This window comes from Rhinichthys klamathensis, unplaced genomic scaffold, assembly GCF_029890125.1.
Source record: "Rhinichthys klamathensis goyatoka isolate OS25496 unplaced genomic scaffold, OSU_Roscu_1.1 h1tg000275l_1, whole genome shotgun sequence".
NCBI classification, from domain to species: domain Eukaryota; kingdom Metazoa; phylum Chordata; class Actinopteri; order Cypriniformes; family Leuciscidae; genus Rhinichthys; species Rhinichthys klamathensis.
The window spans coordinates 2,226,604-2,246,386 of record NW_026606794.1 but is presented as its reverse complement, the minus strand read 5'-3'; the positions used below and the strand labels follow the sequence as shown (position 1 = coordinate 2,246,386).

At 38.0% G+C, this 19,783-nt stretch overlaps 1 protein-coding gene across 1 annotated transcript; it reads left to right on the top strand.

Moving 5' to 3' along the window:
* The first annotated feature begins 15,923 nt into the window (after nucleotides 1-15,923).
* Nucleotides 15,924-19,233, top strand: serpine1 (serpin peptidase inhibitor, clade E (nexin, plasminogen activator inhibitor type 1), member 1). Its single transcript, XM_056268595.1, has 9 exons — nucleotides 15,924-16,000; nucleotides 16,638-16,879; nucleotides 17,074-17,298; nucleotides 17,461-17,655; nucleotides 17,748-17,946; nucleotides 18,062-18,162; nucleotides 18,274-18,360; nucleotides 18,466-18,549; nucleotides 18,676-19,233. Exons 2-9 carry the CDS (start codon nucleotides 16,639-16,641, stop codon nucleotides 18,720-18,722), a joined length of 1,179 nt encoding a protein of 392 aa, XP_056124570.1. The 5' UTR covers nucleotides 15,924-16,000; nucleotide 16,638; the 3' UTR covers nucleotides 18,723-19,233.
* The last annotated feature ends 550 nt before the right edge of the window (nucleotides 19,234-19,783 follow it).

Genomic DNA, 19,783 nt, shown 5'->3' with positions numbered 1-19,783 from the left:
CGTCTGTGCAGTGATCACTTCGTCAAAGGCGAGTTAATACAACTTAAGTGGCTATGTTTGTGTAACGTGTAAGTTAACGTGTAACGTTTCCGAACTTTGTAAAGTCAAAGTATGTCTGTAAGACGAGGTAGTTGCTGATATCTACCGCCTCGATGGCAGGAAAATCGTTCAATTCAGTTGAAAAATCGCTCCTCTGCATAACGTAAGGATCACGTACAACATATGTTTGATTTTTTGTTTATATCTTTCTCTTGTAATAGCGTGTAAAGTAGTCCAGTGCAGACTTTCCTCCATCTCGTCCATTGCGCTCTTCACTCCCTGCCCTCCATCTGAATTCCGCGCGTCATCATAATCACGTGACTGAAACCCAGCTATTCTATGTGGCATTGATTCAACAAGGTGCTGAAAGCATTCTTTAGAAATCTTGGCCCATATTGATAGGATAGCATCTTGCAGTTGATGGAGATTTGTGGGATGCAAATCCAGGGCACGAAGCTCCCGTTCCACGACATCCCAAAGATGCTCTATTGGGTTGAGATCTGGTGACTGTGGGGGCCATTTTAGTACAGTGAACTCATTGTCATGTTCAAGAAACCAATTTGAAATGATTCGAGCTTTGTGACATGGTGCATTATCCTGCTGGAAGTAGCCATCAGAGGATGGGTACATGGTGGCCATAAAGGAATGGACATGGTCAGAAACAATGCTCAGGTAGGCCGTGGCATTTAAACGATGCCCATTTGGCACCAAGGGGCCTAAAGTGTGCCAAGAAAACATCCCCCACACCATTACACCACCTCCACCAGCCTACACAGTGGTAACAAGGCATGATGGATCCATGTTCTCATTCTGTTTACGCCAAATTCTGACTCTACCATCTGAATGTCTCAACAGAAATCGAGACTCATCAGACCAGGCAACATTTTTCCAGTCTTCAACTGTCCAATTGTGGTGAGCTCTTGCAAATTGTAGCCTCTTTTTCTTATTTGTAGTGGAGATGAGTGGTACCCGGTGGGGTCTTCTGCTGTTGTAGCCCATCCGCCTCAAGGATGTGCGTGTTGTGGCTTCACAAATGCTTTGCTGCATACCTCGGTTGTAACGAGTGCTTATTTCAGTCAAAGTTGCTCTTCTATCAGCTTGAATCAGTCGGCCCATTCTCCTCTGACCTCTAGCATCAACAAAGCATTTTCGCCCACCGGACTGCCGCATACTGGATGTTTTTCCCTTTTCACACCATTCTTTGTAAACCCTAGAAATGGTTGTGCGTGAAGATCCCAGTAACTGAGCAGATTGTGAAATACTCAGACCGGCCCGTCTGGCACCAACAACCATGCTATGCTCAAAATTGCTTAAATCACCTTTCTTTCCCATTCTGACATTCAGTTTGGAGTTCAGGAGATTGTCTTGACCAGTACCACACCCCTAAATGCATTGAAGCAACTGCCATGTGATTGGTTGATTAGATAATTGCATTAATGAGAAATTGAACAGGTGTTCCTAATAGTCAATACTTGGTCGGGAATCCTTTTGCAGAAATGACTGCTTCAATGCGTAGTGGCATGGAGGCAATCAGCCTGTGGCACTGCTGAGGTGTTATGGAGGCCCAGGATGCTTCGATAGCGGCCTTAAGCTCATCCAGAGTGTTGGGTCTTGCGTCTCTCAACTTTCTCTTCACAATATCCCACATATTCTCTTTGGGGTTCAGGTCAGGAGAGTTGGCAGGCCAATTGAGCACAGTAATACCATGGTCAGTAAACCATTTACCAGTGGTTTTGGCACTGTGAGCAGGTGCCAGGTCGTGCTGAAAAATGAAATCTTCATCTCCATAAAGCTTTTCAGCAGATGGAAGCATGAAGTGCTCCAAAATCTCCTGATAGCTAGCTGCATTGACCCTGCCCTTGATAAAACACAGCGCACCAACACCAGCAGCTGACATGGCACCCCAGACCATCACTGACTGTGGGTACTTGACACTGGACTTCAGGCATTTTGGCATTTCCTTCTCCCCAGTCTTCCTCCAGACTCTGGCACCTTGATTTCCGAATGACATGCAAAACTGAGCAACAGTCCAGTGCTGCTTCTCTGTAGCCCAGGTCAGGTGCTTCTGCCGCTGTTTCTGGTTCAAAAGTGGCTTGACCTGGGGAATGCGGCACCTGTAGCCCATTTCCTGCACACGCCTGTGCACGGTGGCTCTGGATGTTTCTACTCCAGACTCAGTCCACTGCTTCCGCAGGTCCCCCAAGGTCTGGAATTGGTCCTTCTCCACAATCTTCCTCAGGGTCCGGTCACCTCTTCTCATTGTGCAGCGTTTTTTGCCACACTTTTTCCTTCCCACAGATTTCCCACTTAGGTGCCTTGATACAGCACTCTGGGAACAGCCTATTTGTTCAGAAATTTATTTCTGTGTCTTACCCTCTTGCTTGAGGGTGTCAACGATGGCCTTCTGGACAGCAGTCAGGTCGGCAGTCTTACCCATGATTGCGGTTTTGAGTAATGAAACAGGCTGGGAGTTTTTAAAAGCCTCAGGAATCTTTTGCAGTTGTTTAGAGTTAATTAGTTGATTCAGATGATTAGGTTAATAGCTCGTTTAGAGACCCTTTTCATGATATGCTAATTTTTTGAGATAGGAATTTGGGGTTTTCATGAGCTGTATGCCAAAATCATCAGTATTAAAACAATAAAAGACCTGAAATATTTCAGTTGGTGTGCAATGAATCTAAAATATATGAAAGTTTAATTTGTATCATTACATTATGGAAAATAATGAACTTTATCACAATATGCTAATTTTTTGAGAAGGACCTGTATCTCAGAAAAGTGAGTAGGCTACACCCCTCACATTTCAGCAAACATTTTATTATCTTCTCAAGGGACAGTACTATAGAAATGAAACTTGGATGTATTTTAGAGTAGTCAATGTGCTGCTGGTATAGCAGTATATATTTACTGTCCTCTGAAAATAACTCAACATACAGCCATTATTGTCAAAATAATGACACGGGTGCTCAATAGGTTTCAGGTCTGGAGACATACTTGGCCACTCCATCACCTTCAGCTTCCTCAGCAAGGCAGTTGTTGTCTTGGCGGTGTATTTGGGGTCGTTATCATGCCGTACGGCCCAGTTTCTGAAGGGAGGGCATCATGTTCTGCTTCAGAATGTCACACAGTACCCGTTGGAATCCATGTTTCCCTCAATGAAGCGCAGCTCCCCAGTACCAGCAGCACTCATGCTGCCCCAGACCATGATGCTACCACCACCATACTTGACTGCAAGAAACAGTTTTCTTAGTACTCCTTAACAGGGCATCGCCACACATGCTGGACACCATCTGAGCCAAACAAGTTTATCTAAGTCTCATCAGACCACAGGACATGGTTCCAGTAATTCATGCTCTTGTAGAGGTTGCTTTCAGCAAACTGTTTGCAGGCTTTCTTGTGAGCCAGCTTCAGAAGAGGCTTCCTTCTGGGATGACGGCCATGCAAACCGACTTGTTGCAGTGTACGGTGTATGGTCTGAGCACTGACAAGCTGACCTTCCGCTTCTGTAACCTCTAAAGCAATGATGGCAGCACTCAAGCATCTGTTTTTTGAAGCCAGCTTCTGCACCTGATGCACAGCACGAGGACTCAACTTCTTTGATTGACCCTTGAGTGGAACCCGTCTTGGAAAACCTCTGTATGACCCTGGCCTGTACTGTAACTCAGTTTCAGGGTGTTACCAATCTTCTTATAGCCCAGGCCATCTTTGTGGAGAGCAACAATTCTAATTCTCAAATCCTTAGAGAGTTCTTTGCCATGAGGTGCCATGTTGAACATCCAGTGGTCAGTATGAGAGAATTGTACTCAAAGCACACATTTGAACTGCTCTAATACAAGATACACAAATTTGTATGGTCCTGTCAAGCAGACAAAAACATGAAAATGATGAATAGGACATCTGGCTTTGCATGGTTAAACGACGTACAGCTATTATCACTTAGGGTGTACTCACTTTTCTAGCCAGCTATTTTGACAATATTGGCTGTATGTTGAGTTATTTTCAGAGGACAGTAAATATATACTGCTATACAAGCAGCACATTGACTACTCTAAAATATATCCAAGTTTCATTTCTATAGTATTGTCCCTTGAGAAGATATACTAAAATGTTTGCTGAAATGTGAGAGGTGTACTCACTTTCGTGAGATACTGTATGTCCAGAAGGCCATCATTGACACCCTCAAGCAAGAGGGTAAGACAGAAAGAAATTTCTGAACAAATAGGCTGTTCCCAGAGTGCTGTATCAGGCACCTCAGTGGGAAGTCTGTGGGAAGGAAAAAGTGTGGCAAAAAACGCTGCACAACGAGAAGAGGTGACCGGACCCTGAGGAAGATTGTGGAGAAGGACCGATTCCATACCTTGGGGGACCTGCGGAAGCAGTGGACTGAGTCTGGAGTAGAAACATCCAGAGCCACCGTGCACAGGCGTGTGCAGGAAATGGGCTACAGGTGCCGCATTCCCCAGGTCAAGCCACTTTTGAACCAGAAACAGCGGCAGAAGCGCCTGACCTGGGCTACAGAGAAGCAGCACTGGACTGTTGCTCAGTTTTGCATGTCATTCGGAAATCAAGGTGCCAGAGTCTGGAGGAAGACTGGGGAGAAGGAAATGCCAAAATGCCTGAAGTCCAGTGTCAAGTACCCACAGTCAGTGATGGTCTGGGGTGCCATGTCAGCTGCTGGTGTTGGTGCGCTGTGTTTTATCAAGGGCAGGGTCAATGCAGCTAGCTATCAGGAGATTTTGGAGCACTTCATGCTTCCATCTGCTGAAAAGCTTTATGGAGATGAAGATTTCATTTTTCAGCACGACCTGGCACCTGCTCACAGTGCCAAAACCACTGGTAAATGGTTTACTGACCATGGTATTACTGTGCTCAATTGGCCTGCCAACTCTCCTGACCTGAACCCCATAGAGAATCTGTGGGATATTGTGAAGAGAAAGTTGAGAGACGCAAGACCCAACACTCTGGATGAGCTTAAGGCCGCTATCGAAGCATCCTGGGCCTCCATAACACCTCAGCAGTGCCACAGGCTGATTGCCTCCATGCCACGCCGCATTGAAGCAGTCATTTCTGCAAAAGTATTCCCGACCAAGTATTGACTATTGAGTGCATAACTGAACATAATTATTTGAAGGTTGACTTTTTTTTATTTATTAAAAACACTTCTTTTATTGGTCGGATGAAATATGCTAATTTTTTGAGACAGGAATTTTGGGTTTTCATGAGCTGTATGCCAAAAGCATCAGTATTAAAACAATAAAAGACCTGAAATATTTCAGTTGGTGTGCAATGAATCTAAAATATATGAAAGTTTAATTTTTATCATTACATTATGGAAAATAATGAACTTTATCACAATATGCTAATTTTTTGAGAAGGACCTGTATATATATATATATATATATATAACAATACTCCAGTCCACATCACCGGGTTCAATATTCAACCGTGTTTGGTTAGAAATGCCCCATGATGAAATGTAATTTTCAGTTGGTGTCAGTATACATCAATAATCAAAATGTTCTTGTGCATGGTTTATAAGAAATAAACACATTCCTGTTCCGTCATGCAGTGAGTCCTGTCAAGTACTTTAAAAACAATGTCTATTAGTCTAAAGTTAGTACATTTAGAGAATTATTGATGATTTAGGGCCCCCAGAAGTGTAGGACCGGCGTGGTGACATATCAGGAACCTGTTAGGACCCCAAGCATCCCATTTGCTCAAATTACTTTTAAAAGGTACTCTCTTTAGCGCCTGATTACAATTCCTACAAAATCATGTTATTATAAATGCTGTTTGAACTACGTTAAGCTATGTTAGCTTAAACACTAGCATACAGAAACACGATTAGCCTGATAACTTATACACGCATTTGTGCCCTGTATGTATTCACAATCACATCTTTTTCATCAACACTCTTGACCCATTAATACTTACTATTCTGTCTCTATTAATTGTTTTATTTATTTAAAAAAAAACTTGCTACGTGTACTTTGCCAGACTAACTGGAACTAGTCACAGCACTTATTGTTGCCCTATTGTTGGTTTGATTGCTTCTATTGCTCTCCTCATTAGTAAGTCGCTTTGGATAAAAGTGTCTGCTAAATGATTAAATGTAAATGTAAGAGCTAATACCAGCCAGCTTTTTTTTTTAGCTGTTTTTTTTCCAGCAGGGGTTTAATAATGACAAAAGCCATTTTAGGGTAACTCATAGGTTGTCTTGTTATTAATTCTTTAAAAACAGTTTAGTCAATGCTTTTTAAAAATTGTTCACATGTACTGTCATTTTAAAATGGTAATTTTATAACAACTCTCAGATTTAATTTCTCTTTTTGAAAGATAATTCCTTTAGGCTTAATCCTCATTTGTGTAGACTGCTTCCAGATGTTTTTGCTCTTCTGTTCCGTACTATTCCGCTCTACTGTTTTTTTACCCTCTCACTTAAAGCCATGGTTTTCCAAGTGATGTAATATCCTACCACAATTTCCCAGAGGTGCAGTGTAGAGTCATGACTTAAATATCTATGCATCATTCTAGGATATATTTTACATTCCCACTTGACTATTTTTAGCTATAATATATTATATTCAATTATTTATTTGTTATGCACAAAAATCACTTTATTTGTAATGCATGATGAAATTAGTTGTAAATAAGATTTAAAAAACAGCTTTACAGTGCTTTAATGTGAAAATCTTGAATTTATATACACACACACACACACACACACACACACACACACACACACACACACACACACACACACACACACACACACACACACACACACACACACACACACACACACAAGCAGATATTTTACATTACAATACAGATCAAGAGTGATTGTATTATGGATAGTTTATTTAGTTTCACCAAAACGTGGGCGGTGATGATTGAAAGCTGAATAGACATACTGCCAAGGCCGGCTGTTATTGTTTTCGTTTTCTTTTTCTTTTTCTTTTTCTGTGAGCTGGAATGTGGAGACAGTGGAAGGTGACCAGAGCCAAATGATCCTGGACAGATTAAGAACAGTGATTCAAATACATAAGAACAAATGTGTGTGGGTGTTTCCAACTGACTTGGTGGAGCCTGCTGTCTAACACAGAATTCAGGTTCACAATTTCAGAGATTAATATTATAGGCACCGCAATGTCATCTAGAATGCATTGGCAGTAATTTAATCAGTATGATACAATAAAAATGTCAGTAAGAAAAACGGGCAAAGAAAAGGGGCAAAGTTTAAATAATGAGTCAAATATAAACTGGACTTTTGAAATCAGACTCAGACGTCCTTACGATTTGCGTATGACAATAGAGAAAAAGACAAACACACCTGATGCAGCAGGGTATTTAGACTGAGGGAGATGACAAATGAAAAATCTCAGGTTTCTAAATCATTATGTTAAGATTTAATGGCATAGAAGTATCATGCTTAGTTCAATCTGTTGTATAGTACTAATATTATGAAATTCAAGGCCGTCACAAAGGTATTTCAGATTTTGATTACATTTACATTTATTCATTTAGCAGACGCTTTTATCCAAAGCGACTTACAAATGAGAACAATAGAAGCAGTTAAACAACAATATGTAAGTGCTATAACCCCTCTCAGTTTAATTTTAGTGCAGGTTTTTTTTTTTTTTTTTTATAGAATAGAAGAGAAAGTGTTAATTCTACTGAATCAAGTGCTGCCGAAAAAGATACGTCTTCAGCAGTTTCTTGAAAGTGGCTACTGACTCAGAAGCTCTGGTTGAGTTAGGCAGATCATTCCACCAACAGGGAACAGCCATGGTAAAGGTCCGAGAAAGAGATTTTGTGCCTCTTTGAGATGGTACCACAAGACGACATTCGCTAGCAGAGCGCAGGTTTCTGGATGGCACATAAGTCTGAAGTAATGAGTTTAGGTAAGAGGGAGCAGTGCCAGTGGTTGTTCTGTATAGGCAAACGTCAGTGCCTTGAATTTAATGCGAGCGGCAACTGGCAACCAGTGCAATTGTGTGAGGAGAGGAGTGACGTGTGCTCTCTTCGGCTCATTAAAGACTACTCTGGCTGCAGCGACTACTTAAAGACTACTCTGGATCAATTGTAGAGGTTTGACAGAGCAAGCTGGAAGACCAGCCAGGAGAGCATTACAATAGTCCAGTCTGGATAAAACAATGAGCAGTGGTGAAGTCATTCCTTGTTTATACTATAGAAATGAGAAAGTTGGGTGAGTGTGAGGATAGACCTTACTCCGCAGAAAGTTTAGGATTCCCAAAACAGAGCTTGCTTAGATTGACTTGGTTTAGATTTGTTTTTGGACAAATGTTTTCACATGCTTCTGATTAATAGAGCAAAAGGGTTGATTGTTATGTAGTACTGTTAGTAATGACCTTGTGCCAGTGTTTGTTTTTGTGGGTGTTGGCAAAGCAACTCAATGTTTTACTTCTCTCAGTTTAGCTTTTGTAGAACAGCATGTCTTCTTCAGTAGGTGTTTTTGGCATCTTAAGGACCCCTCTATTTCCACTCTGTCTTGAAAACACACCAAGACCATGTGAATCATTGTGGTTTTACAGACTCACCTCCTTGAGCACTGGGAAAATATGAGTAAGCATTTCAACTGATTGAATAGGGTCTTGTACTCTCAGCACAGAAATACAAATATGCGTTTTGCTGAATGTTATGCGTTATGGCTAAATGTTCCTGTAGCCTAAACAGAACAGTGCAATGTCAAGGTCGTGTGTTAGATTTTCAGGGAATTCCATGTAAGTATTGAATATAAGTCCCTTTAGACAAAAGCGTCAATAATGCATAATGTTTTCTATTTTAATATTGTCAGGGATATCTGGACCCGTTTGTTATTAGTTTCACTTTCATGGACTTTTAGTTTGTATTCATCAGTCACATGTGTTCTTTGTCTTCGTTTCCCCCACTCATCTGTTTCTATGGACACTAATCATCATCAGCTGCGCATCACTCAGTTCATCACCATCATGTATTCAAGTTCCTCCCTGTGGACCCTCAGTGGTCGGTCGATGTTTGCGTGTGGTGGCAAAGCTGAATTTTCAGCATCATTACTCCAGTCTTCAGTGTCACGTGATCCTTCAGAAGTCATTCTAATATGATGACTTGGTGCAACATTTGAAAAAATATTTCTTATTGTTATCAATGTTGACAAGACTATTTGACAAGGAATATTTTTGTGGATATCCTGATACTTTTTTCAGGATTCTTTGATGAACAGAAAGAACATTAGAATTTTTTTTGTAACAATGTAAAAGTTCACCATCAATTTCAATCAATTTAATTGCATCCCTGCTTCATAAAAGTATACTTAAAAATTTAATGCAGAAACTTTTCTTTTTTTTGCAATCAACTTAAATTACATTAAACTGACTTAAAAAGTAGCTGAATCTTGTATAACATAAACAAGTTAAATTGCTTAACTTATTTTGATGAGTTTAAACAATGTAAAAGGATGTGTTAGCATAACTTATTGATCATATAATGTTTTACAATGTATTAATAAATAAATAAACCCCAAACTTTTGAAAGATGTAGCTTTCATTGTTCTCTTTCACAGTTTTCTGTGAGAAAAAGACTCCATATAAAGGCAAGTATTCATTTTAAAAGTAAAGTGAGTAATGCTTTACCACAGGAAAAAGTTTAGTGTTAAACTCTCATTTTTGTACCCATAAATCCTTATATCAATGATTCAATTGTAATGTCAAAATTCAGCATGAGTGTACGGTGGGATATTTTTTATTCCTTACTGTTATTTCTCCAGACTGATGAACACATCCTGAACCATCTCAGACTGTGACTGTGGGGAAACACACTGTCAAGGTAAGAAGAGATAAGAGCAATACAAACAGCAGCACATATACTGCATACATGTGTGATTCAGCAGCTCTTGTACTCACTGATGTCACTTGAGTCATAGATGCTCATACACATGCACACACATGCTGCATGCTTTCTGTTTTGTTAATACCATATCTATGTTCATGAAATGTCTAGGGCACAATGTCTGTCTGATATATTTGCTTTGATATCAGGGAGGTGTGTTGTATAGATATGTGTCTCTGCAAGGTTGTTTTTCAGGTAAAGACAGGTTTAAGTTATGTAAGTGTCTGGATCTGCCCATTTTTGTTTGTTTATCATTGTGTGAGTGAAATGAGATTTCACTACCATTCACAAGTTTAGGGTCAGTAAGATTTTAAAATGTTTTTGAAAGAAGTCTTATGCTCACCAAGGCTGCATTTATTTGACCAAAAACACAGTAAAAACAGTACTATTGTGAAATATTACAACAATATAAAACTTTTTCTTCTATTGTAATATACTGTGATGGTTGAATTTTCAGCATCATTACTCCAGTCTTCAGTGTCACATGATCACATGATTCTAATAGATTTGGTGCTCAAGTAACATTTTTGACTTTTATCAATGTTGTGAAACCTGATACATTATTTTCAGGATTATTTGATGAACAGCATTTATTTGAAATACATTTTTAAAATATTTTTTTTAGAACCCCCCTTTCCTGATCAGTGTGCATCCTTGCTGAGTAGAATTATTATTTCCTGACCCTTTTTGGACAGTGTACTTCAGAAGTAACATTCACAAAATATAAAGTTGGAATTGTTTGTTTTAGAGTCACAGATATGGGGAATACTTTAAAAAATGTAAAGATTTGAAGTAAAAAATCCAGAATGGAAAGTTGCAATTTTTTTTAAAGTACCAATTAATGTGGCTGTGGATGTGCGTGCAGATGAGGAGAAGATTCTAACCACAGTTTGTACTCTGACTGCAACCACAGCTTCTACTCCTTTGGCACCACAGCCACAAAACATGTTAACACAAGCTGTGGCCCTCAAGACTGTCAAGCCTCTCAGCCTCTGAATCATTTCACTAATTATTTTCTTTTGTGTACACCCTCTTGGCAGAGGGAGTCAGATGTTTATCTTTTGATGTCTTTTAGTTTGCCAGATGTAATTGTTTTGCCATGTTATGCCTTCAGTTATGTAACCTTGAAAAAAATGCCTCTTGTTAGAAACCGAGTTTAGTTAAATGTCAAATGAAAACAAACCGGCTCTTTCAAAACTAAACACAGTCTTACGTTAAGATTTCTTCCTCATCCTATTTAAACATCTTTGGGGCATTGAGTAAAACATCAAGCATATCTATTGCAAAATACGCATTGTCATTGTCTGGTCTTCAAAAAAATCCACCCTTCCTATCAACAACACCCATCATGAGAAACACGCAATTTCATGTAAATGTTAAACGTGTTCAAGGATATGTCCTATTTGATGGTTCAGCTTTCCTGTTTGCCCCTGAAGCTCTTTCCTCACTCTCTATAGAGATAAAGCTGTATTGGTAGACCTGGATGTATAAATTTGTTGTGACTCTTGGAGCTCAAGGCTGAAACACAGGACATGTTTTTGTCTAATGCAACACTCTCTCCTCATTGGTCATATCCTGTGCCTTATCTATTTAGCCAGAGCTTTGTGGTTCAAATGCAGTCATTGTTCAGAAATAAATCTTGCTGCGAATCATATATATCAAATAACAGGGAATTTTTGGTTGATCACTTAAGTAGTTCAGTGATGGCAGAGTAAATAAGCAGGAGTCTTGTTTGTAACAGCAGTGCATTGATTCTTTAATTTTTTTAATGAAGAGGTAACGTAATATTAGGAGTTTAAATTATTTTTTTATTAATTGCAATACTTTTGCTCCATATTACTATATAACATCAATATTTGTTTATCTGTATAGTTTCACATGCAGTATAACAAAAATTAATCTTGAAACATGAATTCAGTATATGAACTGTAGTTCAATGTTAATGAAGCACAATGACTGTTTATGTAAACTTACAGTGACATTTACTTGCTAGAAAATGAAACATTCTTCCCCTGAACGTTTTCTTGCTGAATTAACTTTCATTTTCTTTGCAGAATATATAAACTCATCATCAGTTGAGGTTGCAAATCATCACTTTCTCTAGTTTGATGAACCACGCAAGTGCTCAGGGGTCAGGGAATACCCCATGTCCCACTTACACAGCATTCTTTGTCATCCGCTCAGCCTTTTCCACTTACTCATCATCTCTTTATGATCAAAATGGAGAACTCCAAAGAATCACATATCCTTCTCCATGTTTAAACCCATCTGGCTACGGTTATGATAATATTATATAATATCTATAGAAAAAAATAAAAGATAAGCTTATTGGCTACTGGATGACCTGCCAGATGCCTATTTATGTAATTTGAAAATAGAGAAACTAGATATCTGCAAGTAAAGGATGCACAGGTAATGTACAGAATTAATAGGTCATGATGTTATGAACATCTGGAAACAACATTTCCCTTTTGTAATTTCCTGTTTATCACATCAGCACTTTTTAATAGAAAAGTTTCTTTAAATCAACATAAAACATGATACTTAATCAGCATGGCTGTTATTTTCCATGGACACTGCATAAAAGTTAAGTGAGTTTCTGATCAATATTCATGATTTTTCAGTCGTCTGTGCAATACAGATATAAATACCCCAGCTGAATATTGCTTATATGAGTTACATATAGAGTAGATGCAAGTTTATTATTTGTATTGAATTTTCAATTTATTCATGAAGTTCATATTTTGGCTTGTTTCTAATGAAGTATACTCAACAGCTCTGATATAGTGATTTCATGTTTCTTTAGTGATTTTCATGATTACATGTGGACAGATGGCATCAGTTTTACTTTCAAGATCTCTTATATCCTCCTCTCTTCACAGCAAGATGCTTCCACATGTTAAAAGTTTCCACTTGGTTCTCCTCCTCAACCACATCTGGTGTCTTTCACCCACTCTTCATCTATTGTTTATCAGTTATTAGTCATAATGACCACAAACAAAATATTTCAATATTTTCAGACTGTTTGTTTGAACTCCTTGACAACAGAATAAAACAATGCTGCAATTTAACAGTAGGGTCAAATGAGAAGGTCAAGTGAGAACAGCCCACACAACAAATTACTGTATACTGCTGGATTATAGTTGATTAATGTGGGTTTGGTTTGCATATTATATTTATTGTAATTTTTTAATGTCACATTAAGACTATTGCTCCTATTCTTGGATGTTGAAGGAATATACTGTGTGTATGTGTGTATATGTAGCCCATATATTCATCAACATGAAGCCCAGCTTTGCTTTTCACACAAACTTGTGCTAATAGTACCCTAAAACAACAACATAAAATTAATATTATGTTCTCCATATTATAATAAGGTATTATTATGTGAGTGAATATTGTTTGTATGTTTAATTAACAACATCATTTATACTCTTAGTTTTGTTTTCTCAGGGCCGGAAGATGGAGTTTTTAAATATTGCATAAAAGCACAATCTTCCAAAATGTGGTTTTGGTTTGTTCCTTTCCCAAACGTTCCTTGGATGGATGCCATGTGGTTACAATGAAACTTAGCAAACTCATTCCACTGGGAAATGGAGTTGGCGTTCCTTTTGAGCGCTGCGAGTTAAATTTTCCATTCTCAAATTTACTAGAGGAGAGGGTTAGTTGCCATGACAACATGACATCATTATTAGGAGGGAGTTAAAAGTAAAACGTTACTAAATCATCAATATTCTGTACTAATAAAATAGGCTATTCCACAAATATACTACTTAGCAGAATTTTTATATAGGCCATTATGCTTGTGGGAATGAAGTGTAAATTCATAAGACAACTACGTGTAAGAGTATAAATGACTCTGAGTAAAAGAGGAGATATTACAATACATTTGACAATGTATTTTACTGTTTAGTGCTTGCATGCAAGTCATGAAAACAAGGACATGTAAAAACATCTGTGAGCTTAATTAAAGCATGACATAATGTTTTCAATCTTTATGGCCTGTGAATTTTTATTTTGACACTTCATTGTCTGGTCCTTTCAAGCTCTCGCTCCCTTTACAGTTAGTTGCTAAGGAGACAGATGTTGTATTCCAGTAAAATAGTTGGTAAGTACTTTAACATTACTCACAAGAAGTACCTGATTGTGTGTGTTTTTCCGGTTTTATAGACATGCTTCTCTGCAGGCTTTCTTTTCACATTCAGTCTGTGCCATATTCCATGTTTGGCCTTGATGATAAAGCTCATTCCAGAGAGAATTAAACGTGACATGAAACATAGCTCCAAGTTATTTCATCAGTAGTTTTTCCATGCCTCTTGTCCTTCTGTCCCTAGACACAACACTATTCCCTATACTCAGAGAATGTAGCTTTCTTTATGAGCATGTGTGAAGGAATGTGCTTTTGGTAGAACCAAATATGGTCATGTGATGTGTCTTTCCCAAAGGTGAGTCAATGGTTCAGCTTCATGTTCTTAATTGCTCAAGATGAAGAACCTATTTTTATACACGTTCTGGTTGCTGAGTGTTAAATGGATGAACTGGTCAAATTAGATTTTTGGCACATGGGGATGAGCGGGGCACAACCTATTGCGGGGCTAGTTGTAACACACATGTTTTAAAACTTTCCACACATGCCAGCATGAGGAAACTTGGTATATTTACTAGTTGCCCTCAACATAGGCTATATAGAGAAAGAAATCTTTGGAAGATATAACTGAACATTTATTTAACCATATAGCAAAAGTAAATTTCTTACTTTAGTTAATTATTCATCTCTATTTTTTTATTTTATTTAAAATTAGACACATCTGATATTATTTTAATCTTATATCTGTTATTTAACAGTTGAGATAGTTCTTTAATGCTGCTGATCTAACCAGCGGAAGACAATAGTTGGGTTTAAATTCCAGCTACACAGGTGGGAAATGTTGTAACACTGCATTACAACGTGTCCAAGAACTGTGCTATTCTATACTTTTATGAATGCTATTGAAAAAACACGAGAAAAGGCGAATAAAGACTGAGATAAATAATTTTTAATTATTATTGTTTTGAACTTAGCTGTATAGCTGTGTTTTGCTGTGTGGTTTGTTGTCAAACTCAAAAATTACTTTATTTTTAATTATTAAACAATGCCATTATTTTATATGAAAAAGTTAATAATTGTATTTTTGACAAAATATTTTAGATAAATAAATAAATTATTTTGATTAGATCAGATAATATTTTAAGCTGTCACCTGTGGGGCATGTTGTCACAGTTCACTTCCTTTCTTTCGGGGTAAATCAAGAAAAAAATGTACACTGTATTAATGAAACAAAACCACATAATTGTACTAGACGTGTAAAATTATCCATCCATCCATCCATCCATAGTATGGTAATTTCTATCTATAGTAATTTCTTGTTTTGAATCTCATTTATTTACTCGGTTATATTTTTAGTGTGGGAAAAAAATAAGCATGATAAAATCTATCACTGTAAAAAATTAAATGATTAATAAGTTATGACAACATGTGTTTTTACACTGCTTTAACTCATCAAAATAAGTTTTTTTTATACAAGATTCAATTAATGTTTAAGTCAATTTAATGTAATTTAAGTTGAAATGACATAAACATCCAACTTGATGTACTTAAAAATTTACGGCAGCAACTTTTTTTTACAGTGAGTTTTATTAAACAAAGAAACAGTATTGAAAGCTTAAATGGCTGATTAAGGAGCTGTTACTTCTGCCTTAGACTAAACGTATGACTTTGCTGTTTAACGGTCCCGTAAAATGAAAAGAGACAGACAGACAGGCAAAGAGACTGGGTGGGAAAGTATACGTGTTTATGTTTGTCTGATGTCTGTGTGAAAAAAGGGGAGAGGGTGACTAAAAATGCAGACAAAGATGACTTCATAACTTCCGCTAGTGTGTGTGTGTGCGACTGAAGGGGAGGTCTCAAGTCCTTTAAATAGCGCCAGCGCTTCTCATAGACACTCCGTACAACTCTGGGCTTGCACTGCATTGGAGGATCACAATAACAAGCGAAATCTACAAAGAAACTCTACAAAAGTAAAGCGTCTTTCAGGTAATTTATGTTCTTGTTCTGCCTCATACCGCAAATGGACTAAAAGCTCAGGCTATATATATAATCGATGAGGAATGATTTAATTTTTTTCGTTGTTAACAATAGATTATGCCCACATGTTTTGGTCTGAACTCTCAACAGCATTGGAAAACAGAGTTGGATTGTGAAATTTGAAACTTTATTTAATCATTAGTTGAGTTATTATCAGTTGTTGACCTGAACAACAGTTTAGGCTACACATTATCGTTATGAGCCTTAGAATTGGGTGAAGTGTTGTAGACAAAGGTTCTTATGTAGCCTATTGATCTGTATAGGTATGAAAGAGTGAGTCAAGATAGACAAACAGAAATAGCATGCATGGTGTTGCTTTTCAACAGTGTGTGTTGAGTCTTGCACATGAGGGTGAATTTTCCAAAGGGAAAGTAAAGAAGCAGCTTGTTCTCTTTTTGGACGAGGTTGAAACATTTGTTTGTCTTCATGGTTTTGCCTAGTGCACACCCATATTGTGAACAGAAACATACTTAATCAGAAATTAATAAAAAAAAAAAGAAGATCTTCATAAAACTATCTTTCATAAAATCTTAACAGTTTCAAATTAACACAGCTGACATCTCTCTCCTGTTCCTCACTTATTCAGAATGCAGAGCCTGAGTATGCTGCTGATCTTTACCCTTTGCGGGTCAAGCTTGTGCAACCTTATCCAAGAGAAACAGACGGATTTTGGACTGCAGGTGTTCTCCAAAGCTGTCCAGTCTGCTCCGGACAGAAATCTTGCTCTTTCTCCCTATGGCATCTCCTCAGTACTGGGCATGGCTCAGCTGGGAGCCTATAGCAGGACACTTGAAGTGCTCACCTCCAAGATGGGCTACTCACTGCAAGGTAAATAAATATGAGCAGTAGATGTAATTCAGATGAACTGAAAATATGTTCTGGAACAGCTTCGAAGAAACGTAATTCAATCTTTGTATAGAGTAGGTGGCCATGTATCATTTATATCTCCTATTCTGATATTTAAAACACAATATCTGGCATTCCTAAGTTCCTTAACTCTATTCTCGCTTTCTCTTTGATAGCACGAGGAATGCCAAAGCTACAGAGGCTGCTTCAGAGAGATTTGGCCAGTGAAGATGGAGTGGAAGTGGCCAGTGGTGTCATGGTCGACAGGAAGATATTTTTGGAAAAGGTCTTTAGACGCAGCCTGACCAAAGCCTTCCAGAGCGTCCCACACCAAATAGACTTCACCCACCCAGAGATGGCCAGGCAGGTGATCAACTCCTGGACATCTGACCACACTGGTGGTAAGTAATTAACGCTATAACTGCTATTTTGAATAAATTGCCAGGGATAATCATCATTTGTAGATCACTTTGGATTAAAAACATCTAAGTTATTAAGAGTAAATGTAAACTCACTCATCATACACCAAGACACCTAACTTGACTTTTGTTTTAATTTCTTAGGAATGATTTCTGACTTCCTCCCATCTGGGGTGCTGAGTGAACAGACACGTTTAGTCCTGTTAAATGCCCTCCACTTCCATGGGATCTGGAAGACGCCCTTTGACCCTAAACTTACTAGGGAACAGCTCTTCCATAGAGTCAACGGCAGTGCTGTATCTGTTCCTATGATGATAACGACTCAAAAATTAAACTATGGTGAGTGTCAAGGATTCGTTTGAAAGGAACTCATAGATTCATGGCAGGGAAAAATCCTAAGGTAATTTACAATCGTTTTTTTCCCCATCCAGGTGAATTTGTGACTGAGGACGGAGTGGACTATGATGTCATCGAGGTGCCTTATGAGGGGGAGACTATAAGTATGCTTCTGGTGACACCATTTGAAAGGGATGTGCCTCTGATGGCCTTGAACAAAGAGCTAAGCAGCAGCAGGATTCACCAATGGAGAAAAGAGATGAGAAAGGTTAACAAACAACTAGCTATTCCAAGGTAACCGAGACTAATGCATTTCTTTTGAACTTTCTTGAGCTTTTTTTTATTTTTATTGATAAACATTTAAAACCGGAGGCCTAATTTATGTGTTATATAATGACGACATTTTCAGGTTCTCTATGGATGCAGAAATTGATCTGAAGTCTACACTGAGCAAGATGGGTCTTGGAGACATTTTCAGCCAGAGCAAAGCTGATTTCTCTCGCATTACCAGTGAGTATTGGAAATGATCAGATTTTATTTTTGGCAACTATGTAACTGTTTTGTCAAGGAATAAATGTTAATGGAATCTCTTTTTGATCTCTCTCTGTTCCATCCACTTAGCTGAGGAACCTTTATGTATATCCAAGGTCCTTCAGAGAGTAAAACTTGAGGTGAACGAAGAAGGAACCAAAGGCTCATCTGCTACAGGTACAGACACTGAATTACAACCTACCACAACATAGATTAAATATCATTACCAGTCATTACAGTGATACCAAAATGCATCTTTTACATTATTCTGTGGTTCCACAGCGGCTGTCATCTACTCTCGCATGGCTATAGAAGAGATCACACTGGATAGACCATTCTACTTCCTCATTCAACACAAACCCACTGGTCAGTTGTGCTTTCACCTCATTACATGACATTTTGATGGCTTTTTAATTTAATTAAATGTCAATGTAATTAGGACTTTTGTTTGTTCGCTCCCTCAATATTAATCTCCCCTGCTTAATTTCACAGGTGCGCTGTTGTTCAGCGGTCAAGTTAACCAGCCTCAAGAATACTAACAGACTGAAGTAACCGTACAAGCAGAAGGACCAAAGAAACCGCCAAAAAGTCTGCACATACTACTGAAGACACTAGATCTGTTTTAAACTGGGGGGGGGGGGGGGGATGAGACTGCATAACCTTCTATATCTGCCATGTGAGCATTGCCTGGAGTGCCAAACTTTAATAAGAAATGTATAAACAAGGTTATTCAGTATGTATTGCCTGCTAAAGTGGAGGAGTATCTAGACTATGAAAAGAAAACATTATTGTTCAAAGCACATGTCTGAAACATCAAGGACATTTAAAGAACATGAATTTAAAGCCTCAGCAGACAGAAGTTCTACATGCACTAACAATTTGAAGACTGAATTAATGTCTATGCTTGTTTCATATGATGTTTAATGTGCTTATATTTTTTTAAAAGTTGTATTTTACAGTATTTATATTAATTTATTGTCGAAGGTCATATTTTCTTGAAGACTGTTTATTAAAATGATATCCTTTTATAATAAAAGCGACCATAAAACACTTTTGGCTTTCTTTATTAAATTATTGTGGAGCTGGCGACACCTTGTGTTCAAAGTTTGACAACAAACAAAAAGTCAAATATATTCCAGCACTTTTTAGACCAATCTTTTTTTAAACCTTTATTTAACCAGACAAGTCGCTTAAGAACAAGTTATTATTTTCAACAACAGCCTGGCAAATTGAATGCGTAGCTAGGCTTTTGAAATAATAAAGTTTCAGATAAATGTATGATTAGCTTGTGTTATTCACTTGCAGTACAATAAATTGTATTGCGAATGGCCAAACTGAGCAGCAGGAATCTTGGGCTATGAACAGATTAAAGTTCTTTGACTGGTATCTTCGTTACCATGGTAACCTGAATCAGCCCTCTGGTTTGTCATGGCAACAACATCTGAACATCTTTCCCAGATGCCAGAGAGGCACATGAGAGGTTAATTTTCACAAATGGACAAGAAAAGCACTTTATTGCTTTTGTAAACATAAACACATAAAACCTTAGCTGTTTTCTATTTAAGAGCAGGAATGAATTTCTTGTGAAGGCAGCAAACGG